General features: G+C 60.1%; 1 protein-coding gene across 1 annotated transcript; it reads left to right on the top strand.

Annotated features, from left to right (window-relative positions):
* The first annotated feature begins 597 nt into the window (after positions 1 to 597).
* DLL4 (delta like canonical Notch ligand 4) lies at positions 598 to 9,466 on the top strand. Its single transcript, XM_036084202.2, has 11 exons — positions 598 to 728; positions 840 to 1,109; positions 1,622 to 1,679; positions 2,570 to 2,833; positions 3,245 to 3,305; positions 3,397 to 3,527; positions 4,985 to 5,154; positions 5,314 to 5,533; positions 6,565 to 7,267; positions 7,774 to 7,882; positions 8,401 to 9,466. The coding sequence occupies exons 1-11, from the start codon at positions 663 to 665 to the stop codon at positions 8,404 to 8,406; spliced, it is 2,058 nt and encodes a 685-aa protein (XP_035940095.1). The 5' UTR covers positions 598 to 662; the 3' UTR covers positions 8,407 to 9,466.
* Positions 9,467 to 11,419: the final 1,953 nt, after the last annotated feature.

The following is an 11,419-nucleotide window of genomic DNA, read 5'->3' as shown; positions in this document are numbered from 1 at the left end:
ACTCGCTCACCTCCCGCCCCGTTCCCCCAGGCCCTCCCCCTCCCCTCACAGCCGGGGTCTCGGACCTTAACCCGTCGGCCGCGGAGAACTGGTCACCTTGGCAAGCGCAGAGTTAGGGGACCCAGGGGCTGAGAGCGGCACGGAGGGGCGGGGACCTGTGCGTGACTGGCTGGCGGGGACGGGGGATGGCGGGGGCGGAGGCCCCCTCCAGGCCCTGCTGGGGCTGTAGCGCTAGAGGCCCGGAGGGGAGGGGAGAGTGACCATGGGTTCTGAGTGACAGGCGGCGAAGAGAGGAGCCAATATATATAAGGAAGGCTCCCGAGCGCGCAGGTTTCAGTAGCGGCGCAGAGCGCAAGCCGGGAACACGAGGCCAAGAGCCGCAGCTCAAGCCGCCTCAGTGCAGTGTACCGGGCACTAGCCGGCTTGCAGCCCCAGGATTAGCCCGAGGACACGTCCTCAGCCCGGCCGCCGCCCAGCCGCCCTCACCTGGATTACCTACCGCCGCAGTTGGAGCAGAGCTAGCGAGAAGGCGAAGCGGGAGGAAAGCCCCAGAAGAGCCTGGCTTTCCAGGGACCCCTCCGGCGGACAGACGCGCGGGAAAGCGGCGTCCCGAACGAAGCCAGCTCCAGGGCGGGCGCGGGGAGAGAGCGACGCTCCAGGGGATGGCAGCCGCGTCCCGTAGCGCCTCTGGCTGGGCGCTACTGCTGCTGGTGGCACTTTGGCAGCAGGTAACGTCCCGCGCCCCCTTCACCCCTTCCCGCCGCGCCCGGAGCCTGAGCCCCGGGCGTCTGCCGAGCTGACCGCTCCCCTCCTTCCTTCCCTCGGTTCCTGTGCAATAGCGCGCAGCCTGCTCGGGAGTCTTCCAGCTGCAGCTGCAGGAGTTTGCCAACGAGCGAGGCGTACTGGCCAGCGGGCGGCCGTGCGAACCCGGCTGCAGGACCTTCTTCCGCGTCTGCCTTAAGCACTTCCAGGCGGTCGTGTCGCCCGGGCCCTGCACCTTCGGCAGCGTCTCTACGCCTGTGTTGGGCACCAACTCCTTCGCCGTCGGGGACGATAGTAGCGGCGGGGGACGCAACCCTCTTCAACTGCCTTTCAATTTCACCTGGCCGGTGAGCACAGCCTGGGTGCACTGGGAGGTCACGAAAGGCGAGAAGGGGGCTCCCTGGGACCAAAGCCCTCCCCCAGATTTCCTCGCTTCCAACCAAACAAAACAAACAAACAAAAAAACCAAGGGCGCTCTCTTTTGATACTTTCTTCCGACTCTCTCCTGGGACCTCATCCTCAGGAAGGCTCTCACCAGTCTCCCTCTTCCCAGTTCTGTGCCCTCTCTCCTCCCAATTCTTGGGATATGATTTTCATCCCTTACTGCCCAGGCTCGTTTCCCACCTTCGAATGACTCGCTAACATGCCCCCATCTCTTAACCCTCCTACTCGGGGTTCTTCTCTCACCTTCCCTGCTCGCGCGATGGTGCGCGCAGACCCGTTATGTTGACCCGGGAGCTGTAACTGTATCCTGCAATTAGATTAATTAAACCCGCGGCCGCAAGGCACCCCCACCTCCCCCGCCCCTGCTCATCTCGCTCTCTCTCTGTCTTCCCCCGCCCCCTCCTTTGGCCTCCAGGGTACCTTCTCACTCATCATCGAAGCTTGGCACGCGCCAGGAGACGACCTGCGGCCAGGTGAGTAGCTCGCTCCGCCGCCACAGGGGGGCGACACGGCGCAGCGCCGAAAGAGTTAACCTGTAATAGGCGGGGGAAGTGCGGGGTGGGGGGTGGGGGGGCAGGACGCTGAGCTCGGCCTGGAGCTGCGCCCCGCGCTGGACGCTCGGATTCCGCTCGCTGCCTGGACTCCGAGCACAATTGCGTTTCCTGCGGGTTATTTTTGGCGTGGGAACGCGGGGAGCACGGCGGTGAGAAAGGCCGAAGCTGCCAGCGCCGCTGACGGGCCCCTTCCTGTATTTTACACCTTTCGCGAATTCCGCTCCTTTGGAAAGGGAATAATGGCTTTGGGATGTTGTTCTGACACAGAGGAAAAGGATATTTCAGCAGCACAACAATTCTCACTTTGAAAAGGAAAAAGAAAAGCATTACCCATCTCTGAGGGCAGAACCCGTGAATGGGCACCAGAGGACCCCTTGCTCCCAGGGTCCTCCCCGGCCTGGCTTTGCTTTTTTCTTTCTTTTCTTTTTTCTTTCCTTCTTTCTTTTCTTCCCTTTCCTCTTCTCTTCTTTCTCTCTCCCTCCCTCCTTCTCTCTCTTTCTTTCACTCTTTCTTTTTTTTCTTCCCCATTTTGACCTCTTTTCCTCTTTCCTGGTCTACCTGCCTCCAGAACACTGAGATATTTTAACATCCTTCTGTTGTCCCCTTTTTGAACGATATCAGGCCTTCTGCACACATACACACACACACACACACACACACACGTGGCAGCTAACCAGTGGGACACTTGGGTTCCTCTGGCTTGTGCTTGCTAGCAGGTGGGGGTCATCTGGACAGCTGGTTTGATCCAGCAGTTGCTGGCACTCTCGGGACTGGCTGCCCTTCCTTGACCTGGCCCTCTGCCCCTTCAGAGGCCTTGCCACCAGACGCCCTCATCAGCAAGATCGCCATCCAGGGCTCCCTAGCTGTGGGCAAGAACTGGTTACTGGATGAGCAGACCAGCCCCCCCACGAGGCTGCGCTACTCTTACCGGGTCATCTGCAGTGACAACTACTATGGGGACAGCTGCTCGCGCCTGTGCAAGAAGCGCAATGACCACTTCGGCCACTACGTGTGCCAGCCAGATGGCAGCCTGTCCTGCCTCCCCGGCTGGACTGGGGAGTACTGCGAAGAGCGTAAGCAGCCAAGCTCCTGCCTCCCTGGCAGGGGTCCCCGGAGCCAACACAGTGGCCTCTTTTCAGCCACAGCCTACCTCCCTCACAGAACAGGTCTGGGCTGCCCATTAGCCGGGCCTCAGGAACAGGTGGGGATGCTCAGGACAGGCGTGGACTCTGATCTGTCTCTTCTTAGTGCTCCTCCCCATCTTGCCAGAGCCCACAAGGACCCTGTTACCGCATTCCATCCAGCCGGGATTCTCCTTCCCTATGCCACCGTTGCCCTTTATAATGCCCGTGGCTCCTCTGGGAGGCCAGGAGTGGGAAGTGAGCCCAGTAGAGCTGGGGGCACCCCCAGGGCCAGGAGAGGGAGAGCGGGGCTGCAGACTCCTTGGCATTCCAACCTCACCCAGCTCTGTTTTCTTTCCTCAGCTATCTGTCTTTCTGGCTGTCATGAACAGAACGGCTACTGCAGCAAGCCAGCGGAGTGCATGTGAGTAGGGGACGGGAAGTGGGCGAGGAGGGAGCCGTCCCCTCCCCGGCCAAGCCCTCACCTCACCCTCAGCCTCCCTTTTGTTCAACAGCTGCCGCCCAGGCTGGCAGGGCCGCCTCTGCAACGAATGCATCCCCCACAATGGCTGTCGCCACGGCACGTGCAGCATCCCCTGGCAATGCACCTGCGATGAGGGCTGGGGCGGCCTCTTCTGTGACCAAGGTGAGTTGGGGCAGAGAGAGGATGCAGAGGGGGCGGGAGAGATGGGCCAGGCGTGGGCACCAGAGCTGTCGCCCTTCTGACTCGGTGACTGCCCTGTTGGCTTTCCCATTATCCTTCAAGGAGCTTGGGGCTTTTAAGGATCCTAACAACTGGCCTCAAAGGAGATGGTGGGTCATTCTTGCTCAGGTGCTGGGGACGCAGGGTGGCTGGAGAAGCCAGGAGCATGACAGGTTGGCAGCCTGGAGGTCGCACTCAAATTCCAGCAAGGCCCGGGAGGAGGGATGCTGGGCTCAGTTCCTCTTTCTACCTTGTAGTTACCTATTAACCCCCTAAGTGTTTGCTTACCTGCCAGGGCTGTTTGAGCAGCTCTCCCCTAAACAGCTGCCTGGTGGGGTGTGCCCACCAGCTGCCCTGAGTCTGTGGGCAAGTTGTGCCCCTGGGCGGAGTGACATCTAACCGACTTCTTGGTGTGGGGCAGAAACGGCCCCCTTCTTCCTCCCCAGTGGCGCTTGCCAGGCAGCTGCCTGAGCCCAAGTCTCTCTCTGGGTTTGGGAGGGCCGCTGGTCCCTCTGGCTCTGTAGGGGTTGACCAGCCCCAGCCATGGGGGAGGGAGCCTTTGCGCCTCATCCTGTAGCCAGCTGCAGCGTGTGCCTCCCATTTGCAGGGTCCAGGAGGGTGGTTGCCGCTATGGAGACACGAGCACAAGCCTCAGGAGGGTGGGCAGGGGCTCGCCGGGCTAGAAGGAACTTGCCTGGGCCCTGACTTGCTGGCAACAAGGGGCTTGGAATTCAGCCCCTGTATTCTGTGTGTGTGTTGCTTTCTCCCTCCTCTCCTCTACCTCAAACACACTTACACACCTGTTCCTGCCCACTGTCTTTCCTCGCCCCACATTTGCTCCCAGGTGACACAGTCATATACTCATCATAGGCAAACACAGCCCTTCCAGTCTCTCTATTTGCTCTCTATTTGCTCCCTCCCTGTCCTTCCCAAATAAGAAAACAAATACTTATATTTCAAAATACCCTCATAACACATTTCTCTTTAAAAAGCGCCTGGTCGCTACTTACGGTGGCTCTTGCCTCCTCGCTACCATTCCCACCTGTTAACATTTTATCCCTCCTTCCAGGCTTATCTCAGCTGCCCCTCCTCCACGAAGCCTTTTCTGACTTCCTCCTCCGCATGGGGCCTTGCCATCGGCTTTTCTTCCTTCCCTTCCTTCTACCCTGGTGGCCAGTGGCTGCCTACTTACCTAGTAGGCAGTTGTCCAGCTGTATTTTTTTTAAACTTTGGTTCGTTGCACAGGTCAGATGTGGGTCAAGGAAGAAGGGTAGTTGGGCCGGGACGAGTTTGGGCTGGAGCCTCTGGGCCACACATGGACAGTGCACTTGCACGATAAGGAGCCGGCGCCGGGGATCACTCGACAGCCCCGCTCAGCTGGCTGCTCCCTGTCTCTGCAGATCTCAATTACTGCACCCACCACTCCCCGTGCAAGAACGGGGCGACGTGCTCCAACAGCGGGCAGCGGAGCTATACCTGCACCTGCCGCCCGGGCTACACGGGCGTGGACTGCGAGCTGGAGCTCAGCGAGTGTGACAGCAACCCCTGTCGCAACGGGGGCAGCTGCAAGGTGAGCCTCGGGCCGGCCCAGGGCTGGCCAGGGAGTGCCCAGGCCGCCCCACCAGCGGAGCTGCGCGGCCATGGCCCTGCGGGCAGGGGGGTCTGGCCCTAAGCCACTCATCCTTGCCCCCCAGGGTCTGACTTGTGCCTCTTTCCGGCCTCTCTCCAGGACCAGGAGGACGGCTACCGCTGCCTGTGCCCCCCGGGCTACTACGGCCTGCACTGTGAACACAGTACTTTGAGCTGCGCAGACTCCCCCTGCTTCAATGGGGGCTCCTGCCGGGAGCGCAGCCAGGGGGCTAGCTATGCCTGTGAATGCCCCCCCAACTTCATGGGCTCCAACTGTGAGAAGAAAGTGGACAGGTGTACCAGCAACCCGTGTGCCAATGGTGAGTCTTGTTGCCTCGCTAACCCCGGGGGGCCAGCCTTAGGACTCAGAGAGCCTTCTGGTGAGGGAGAGTCAGGAGAGGAGAGAGGCCAGGTCTGTCCCTCTGGGCAGGCTGAGATGGTCCCACCCTGCTCTGGATGGTGAAGAGCTGGCATCATCAGCGGGTGGCTTTGGAAGAGGAGCAGGTTGGCAGGGGTGCTGGCCTCAGAGGGAGGAGTGGTGCGCACCCTGCTTCACCTTCTGTTTCCGTGTCGGAGCCCCCTCCTGGTGGGGATGGCCTCTGACCTTCCCCAGGAAGTCCTGGGCTAGGGAGAGGACCTATGAGGCCTTGTGTCCCTCCCAGAGGGAGGCTACCACACTTAGGGCCCTACTTCGGAAGGCCTCACCTTGCCCCATGGCACCAGGCATCTAAAATGTTCAGCATCTTTTGGGGTGCAAAGCATGTTGGTTATCTTGGTCTCCTTGGCCTCCTGATGACCCTCTGTGAGGCAGGCAGACAGCAGCATGCAGGAGAAAAGCCTCAGGAGCTGGAGAGGGGTGGGAAGGGCTGAGATGGAGTGTGTTCTCTGGCTAATCACTCCATTAACTTTGTTAGCTGATAATTCTATTTATTTGAGCATTGACTGTATACCAGGCGTGGGCCCCTGCCTTCATGCGTCATCTGACCTGCCCCTCAGAGCTCTCTGTGGAGGGGACAGCTCCGTAGATAGATATACTCTAATTTAACAAGGGAGGAAACGGAGGCTTCGAATAAGGCAAAGCAACAGGTGCTAGATCACCTCCAGCTTGGGAGACACAGCTGCGATTCGACCCCAAGCACACCTGTCCGATTCCACTGCGAAGCTCTGTAAGATGCTAGTCATTTTATACGTGAGCTCCCTAAGGCCTAGGGGCCAGAGGCACCCTCCAGCCCAGGTCTCCGGACTCGTGGTACAGTGCTCTCTGTGGTGGGGTCTGGGGTGGGGCGCTCACCCTCTGCCCCCCCTGGGGTTCCCAGGCGATTGCTGACTCGTGACCCATGTGTACCCACAGGGGGCCAGTGCCTGAACCGTGGTCCTAACCGCGTGTGCCGCTGCCGTCCTGGATTCACAGGCCCCCACTGTGAACTCCACGTCAGCGACTGTGCCCGCAACCCCTGTGCCCACGGCGGCACTTGCCACGAGCTGGAGAACGGGCTCGTGTGCACCTGCCCCGATGGCTTCTCTGGCCGGCGCTGCGAGGTGCGGATACCAGCCGACGCCTGCTCCTCGGGACCCTGCTTCAATGGGGCCACCTGCTACCCTGGCCTCTCCGAGGACAGCTTCGTCTGCAACTGTCCCTATGGCTTTGTGGGCAGCCGCTGCGAGTTCCCCGTGAGCATGCCACCCAGCTTCCCCTGGGTGGCTGTCTCTCTGGGTGTGGGCCTGGTGGTGGTGCTGGTCTTGCTGGGCATGGTGGCGGTGGCCGTGCGGCAGCTGCGGCTTCGGCGGCCTGACGATGGTAGCAGGGAGGCCATGAACAACTTGTCGGACTTCCAGAAGGACAACCTGATCCCTGCCGCCCAGCTCAAGAACACCAACCAGAAGAAGGAGCTGGAAGTGGACTGTGGCCTGGACAAGTCCAACTGTGGCAAACAGCAGAACCACACACTGGACTATAATCTGGCCCCAGGGCCTCTGGGGCGAGGGACCCTGCTGGGGAAGTACTCCCACGGGGATAAGAGCCTAGGGGAGAAGGCACCGCTGCGGTTACACAGGTGAGCCCCGCCTGGAGGCCCAGGGCCTGGCCACAGAGCCCTGCGTGGAGCTCCCTGGGCTCCCCCGGGACAGGTGTGGGCTGGCACCAGGCCCTCGACTGCTTTTAAGCAAACAGGGGGTTTCGCTACTGACAGGAGACTCCTCTGACAAGATTTCTGCCCGGGGTCCTTTGTCCCTCCTTCTCATTCATTCATTCATTCACTCACGAAGGTCAAGGGACCGCACTGTGTCTCTTATGACTTCCATCTTTCCATGGGATGGCTTGTCTGGAGTAGCAATGCTAGCTTTTTCCAGGCCTGAGACCCTGGTAAGTTTGGGGGTCCTGTGGCTCTCTTGGGGGCCTGTTCCTAACTGGCCCCCCCAGGCTAGCCTTGGGCATCCCTGGTGCCTGTGTCTCCTCTCGGAGCCAGTGCCCTTTGGCTCTCCGGGGTCCGGGTTAGCACCCCACCTGCCCCCCAGCCCTCTCCCCGTCCCTCCCTCACCGGCCTGTCTTGTGTTCCCTCAGTGACAAGCCAGAGTGTCGGATATCAGCGATATGCTCCCCCAGGGACTCCATGTACCAGTCTGTGTGTTTGATATCAGAAGAGAGGAACGAATGTGTCATTGCCACAGAGGTGAGTGCCGGGCTCGCCTTCCCTTCCAGCATGTCCCCTCCTGCCATTCGGGAATGGGAAAGTAGCCTGGTGACTTTCCACGCCAGGGGCCGCTCCTGAAGGGTGGGCCAGAGCCCCTCCTTGGCTGGCCAGGTGCAGTGGCTCTTGGGTCCCTGCCGGCCCTGCTGCCGCAGAGGGCGTGAAACAGGAGCCGTGGGGGTGAGCGGGTCCCAGCTCTCCCCGCTGTGCTCGCGCTGGGCTGGGTGGCCCCGGCACCTGGCCAGCCCCCCGGCACTGCCACAGGGCTGCTGGGGGTGAGAGCGCTTGCCCTGTGCCCCTCCTGCCCCTTCGCACTGCTTCCTCCACTGGCCCACCACATGAACACAGGCTCCCAGGCCTGTGCGTGTCCCGGGGCCGAGGTCTGGGGAGGGCTGCCCCACCTGCCTCATGGGCTTCTCCCGGGGAGGCCCGGGGCAGCCGTGGAGGGAGTGCTTGTCCTCCAGGGTAACCGACTTCCCTGCTTTCGCCATCATCTCCAGGTATAAGGCAGGAGCCTTCCCAGGACATCCCAGCTCGGCCCCAGCAGCTGGATCTTCCTTCTGCATTGTTTACATTGCATCCTGGATGGGACATTTTTAATATGCAACGTGCTGCTCTCAGGAGGAAGAGGGAATGGCATGACCTGGACAGACTGTGAACTTGCCAAGCGATGCAGTGCCCTTCCACGCCTCTGCGTGTCTGTCTGGCATCAGATTGGCAGCCGCGCCAGCCAGGGGAGCAGAGAGGAGAGGTGCCACTGGGACCCGCCCTGCCGGCAGTGGCCTTCACAGGGCCCCTCTGGGGATCTGGCCTGTTTTCCGGAGGGAGCAGCAGTGGCCCCGTGGGGCCTGGAGCTGCTGTGGCCTCCACTGGCATCTGTGTTTCCAAAAGTGCCTTTGGCCCAGGCCCCATGGTGACAGCTGGGTCCGAATCAGAGAGGAGAGAGGAGGCCAGTATGGGCAGGGCCATCTGTGGGCCAGGATACCATCGGGTGCGGCTCTTGGCAGGAGTTGCCCTGCAGGTGAGGTGAGCGCCTGAAGCGGGAGGAGCACTTTCTGCCCTGTGCCTCCAACTACTGCATGGGGGCCTTGCTCAGAACACCCCTCCAGCTTCCCCCTGGCCTTGGCCCTCTGGGCAAGGCTGTTCCCCAGCCTCTGGCCTTGGGTGCCTCTGCGTTCCCCTGGGCAGACAGGTGAAGGGCCTGCCCCATCGGCCAGCCAGGGAAGCCCGGCCTAACTGGGGGGCTCAGGGCAGCGTTGTTAGAAATTCCAGTGAGGGAGAACTGAGGTTCCGTTGCCACCGAGGCCCTTTCCTCCCTCGAACCATTCCTACAGCCTCGAGCCTGGGCTTTGCCCACACCCACTACTGCCCCCAGACCACCCTTGAAGCCGATCTTCAGAAATCAATAATATGAGTTTTTATTTTGTTTTTTTTTTTTGTAGTTTATTTTGGAGTCTAGTATTTCAATAATTTAAGAATCAGAAGCACTGACCTTTCTACATTTTATAACATTATTTTGTATATAATGTGTATTTATAATATGGAACAGATGTGTACAGGAGTTTATTACTTCTTGGGTCCTGTCTTTGTGATGGCAGAGTGGGAATGCTCTCTCCATCCCCTCTCACTCCCCTTCTTCTACTGCAGCTGTCTGCCCCGCCAGGACCGTCGGGACCCTGTGCGCACTTGGGTTTGGCCGGCTGTGCTCCCGACCCTTGTCCCCTTCCAGTCCTTGCAGAGCTCCAGCTCGCCCATCTAGGCCCAGGCCCAGACCAGCCTTCCCTGACTGCTGGCTTGAGGCTGCTGTGGCTCCCTGTTTCCCCTTATGCCCCCACCATCACTTGGGGGATATGCCCCCTGACCTGAGTCTATCTCCCTTTCTCTCCTCAAGCCTGAAAAAATTTGTGGGCTCTCTAGCCAGCCTGGGGGATACAGGAATTTGGGGGAAGGGATGATCCTGCCTGTATTTCTCTTTTCAAGTAGATTCGCTTATTGGAGAATGGGGTCTCTGAACCAGAATGGCATCTGGGTCCTTCCTCCTGCCGCTGCAGGGTTTTAGATAGACTGGCACTTACCTACTCTTCTCATTCCCAGCAGGGCACTGGTCTTGGGGGTGGGGGGGCTTGCCTTAGGTCTGTCCTCTTTGCAGCTGGCCAAGAGAGCGGAGTCTGGGCACCTGGTCTGCCCAGAGCTGCGGGGACTTATTGACTGCAGGGAGAGGACGAGGGCGAGGAGGTGGCCTTCCCTGAGTCCAGGTCTCTCAGGCTGAGGCACTAATGAGGGAGTTTCAGTCGCTACTTCATGTCTACCTTCCTGTAGGTGCAGGATGGTCCCTAGGGGGCCACAGTCCTCTCTCTACAGCCACGGGCATACCCCATGGAGAGCAAATGATGAAAAAATGGAGCCCCGACAAAGGCCAAGCAGATGCTCCCAGCCTGTCCACAGTAAAGCAAAATAGGCCCACCAGATGCTCCCCACGGAGTCCAAGTATATGCAGTGCTCCTTGCCCTCCCTTTTCCTCTTTCTCCCTGATACACACACAGCATGCCCGGCCTTGACCTGGGAGCTTATGCCAGAGACATGGGAGTGAGAGACGTAGGCTCATCCACACTCACCCAGAGGCACATGCTCCACGCCTTGCTCTTGCCCCCTGCTCCCCTCACTGCACACACAGGGTATCAAACAGGAAAGCATTCAGGGAACTGTTCCCACAGCCTGAGCCGGCAGCAGGGGGAAGAACAACACGACCTCACTCTTCCTGCCCAAAATGAAACAGGAAAGCGGCTCCCGGGCCCTGGGGGCTGGGGAAACTGGGCTGGGACACAAGGCCGATGACGAGGCTCCCATGTGGGGGACAGGTAGGACACCCGCGGGCCTGCACGTCCACACAACCAGGCTGTGCTGGGCTTCACGGGCCGCCAGCGCCTCAGAGAAGAGCGCTGGAGGGGAGCTGGCTAGCTAAACCCACTCACGGGCTCTGATGCCCTAGACAGGGAGCTGGGAGAGCCCACCACACAGGCTTTCCCCAGGACAGAGGGGATCTAAGCCCAGGTTTGGGTTAGGCAGCCCCAACCCGTGGCTCCACGGGCAGAAGCTAGGCCACGCAGCTGGGGTGTGAACAGGCCACCGCAGAAGCCCTCCTACGCTAGCCTGGAGGTCACTCCCGGAGGGTGCAGCCGCTTCTCGTCGGTAAGGTGCCCAGGCTTTCCTGAGAGAGTGTCCAGGTATACGGGAGAGGTCCTGGGCTTGGCAGAAACAAGGCCAAACAAAGCACTGGGAAGTGCTCTCCAAGGTTTAGCAAATGCCTGCTTAATTTGTTAAGAGTATTTCATAAGAGAATTCAGAGTTTCGTGGCTCCTTAACAGCCTGGAGGCAGGGCCCAGCCTAAAGGCTAATCTGACCCCATGGTGAACTCCAGCTCTGGGGACAGCTGCTTTTCCAGGGCCCACTGGCTGCTAACCACCTGGGTATCTCTGTGGGGTGGGGAGGTGAGTCAGGAAGAGGCTGTGAAGGGAGGAA

Source organism: Halichoerus grypus, chromosome 8 (assembly GCF_964656455.1).
Source record: "Halichoerus grypus chromosome 8, mHalGry1.hap1.1, whole genome shotgun sequence".
NCBI lineage: Eukaryota > Metazoa > Chordata > Mammalia > Carnivora > Phocidae > Halichoerus > Halichoerus grypus.
The sequence above is the reverse complement of the archived record's forward strand: the minus strand, read 5'-3'. Positions and strand labels throughout refer to the sequence as shown.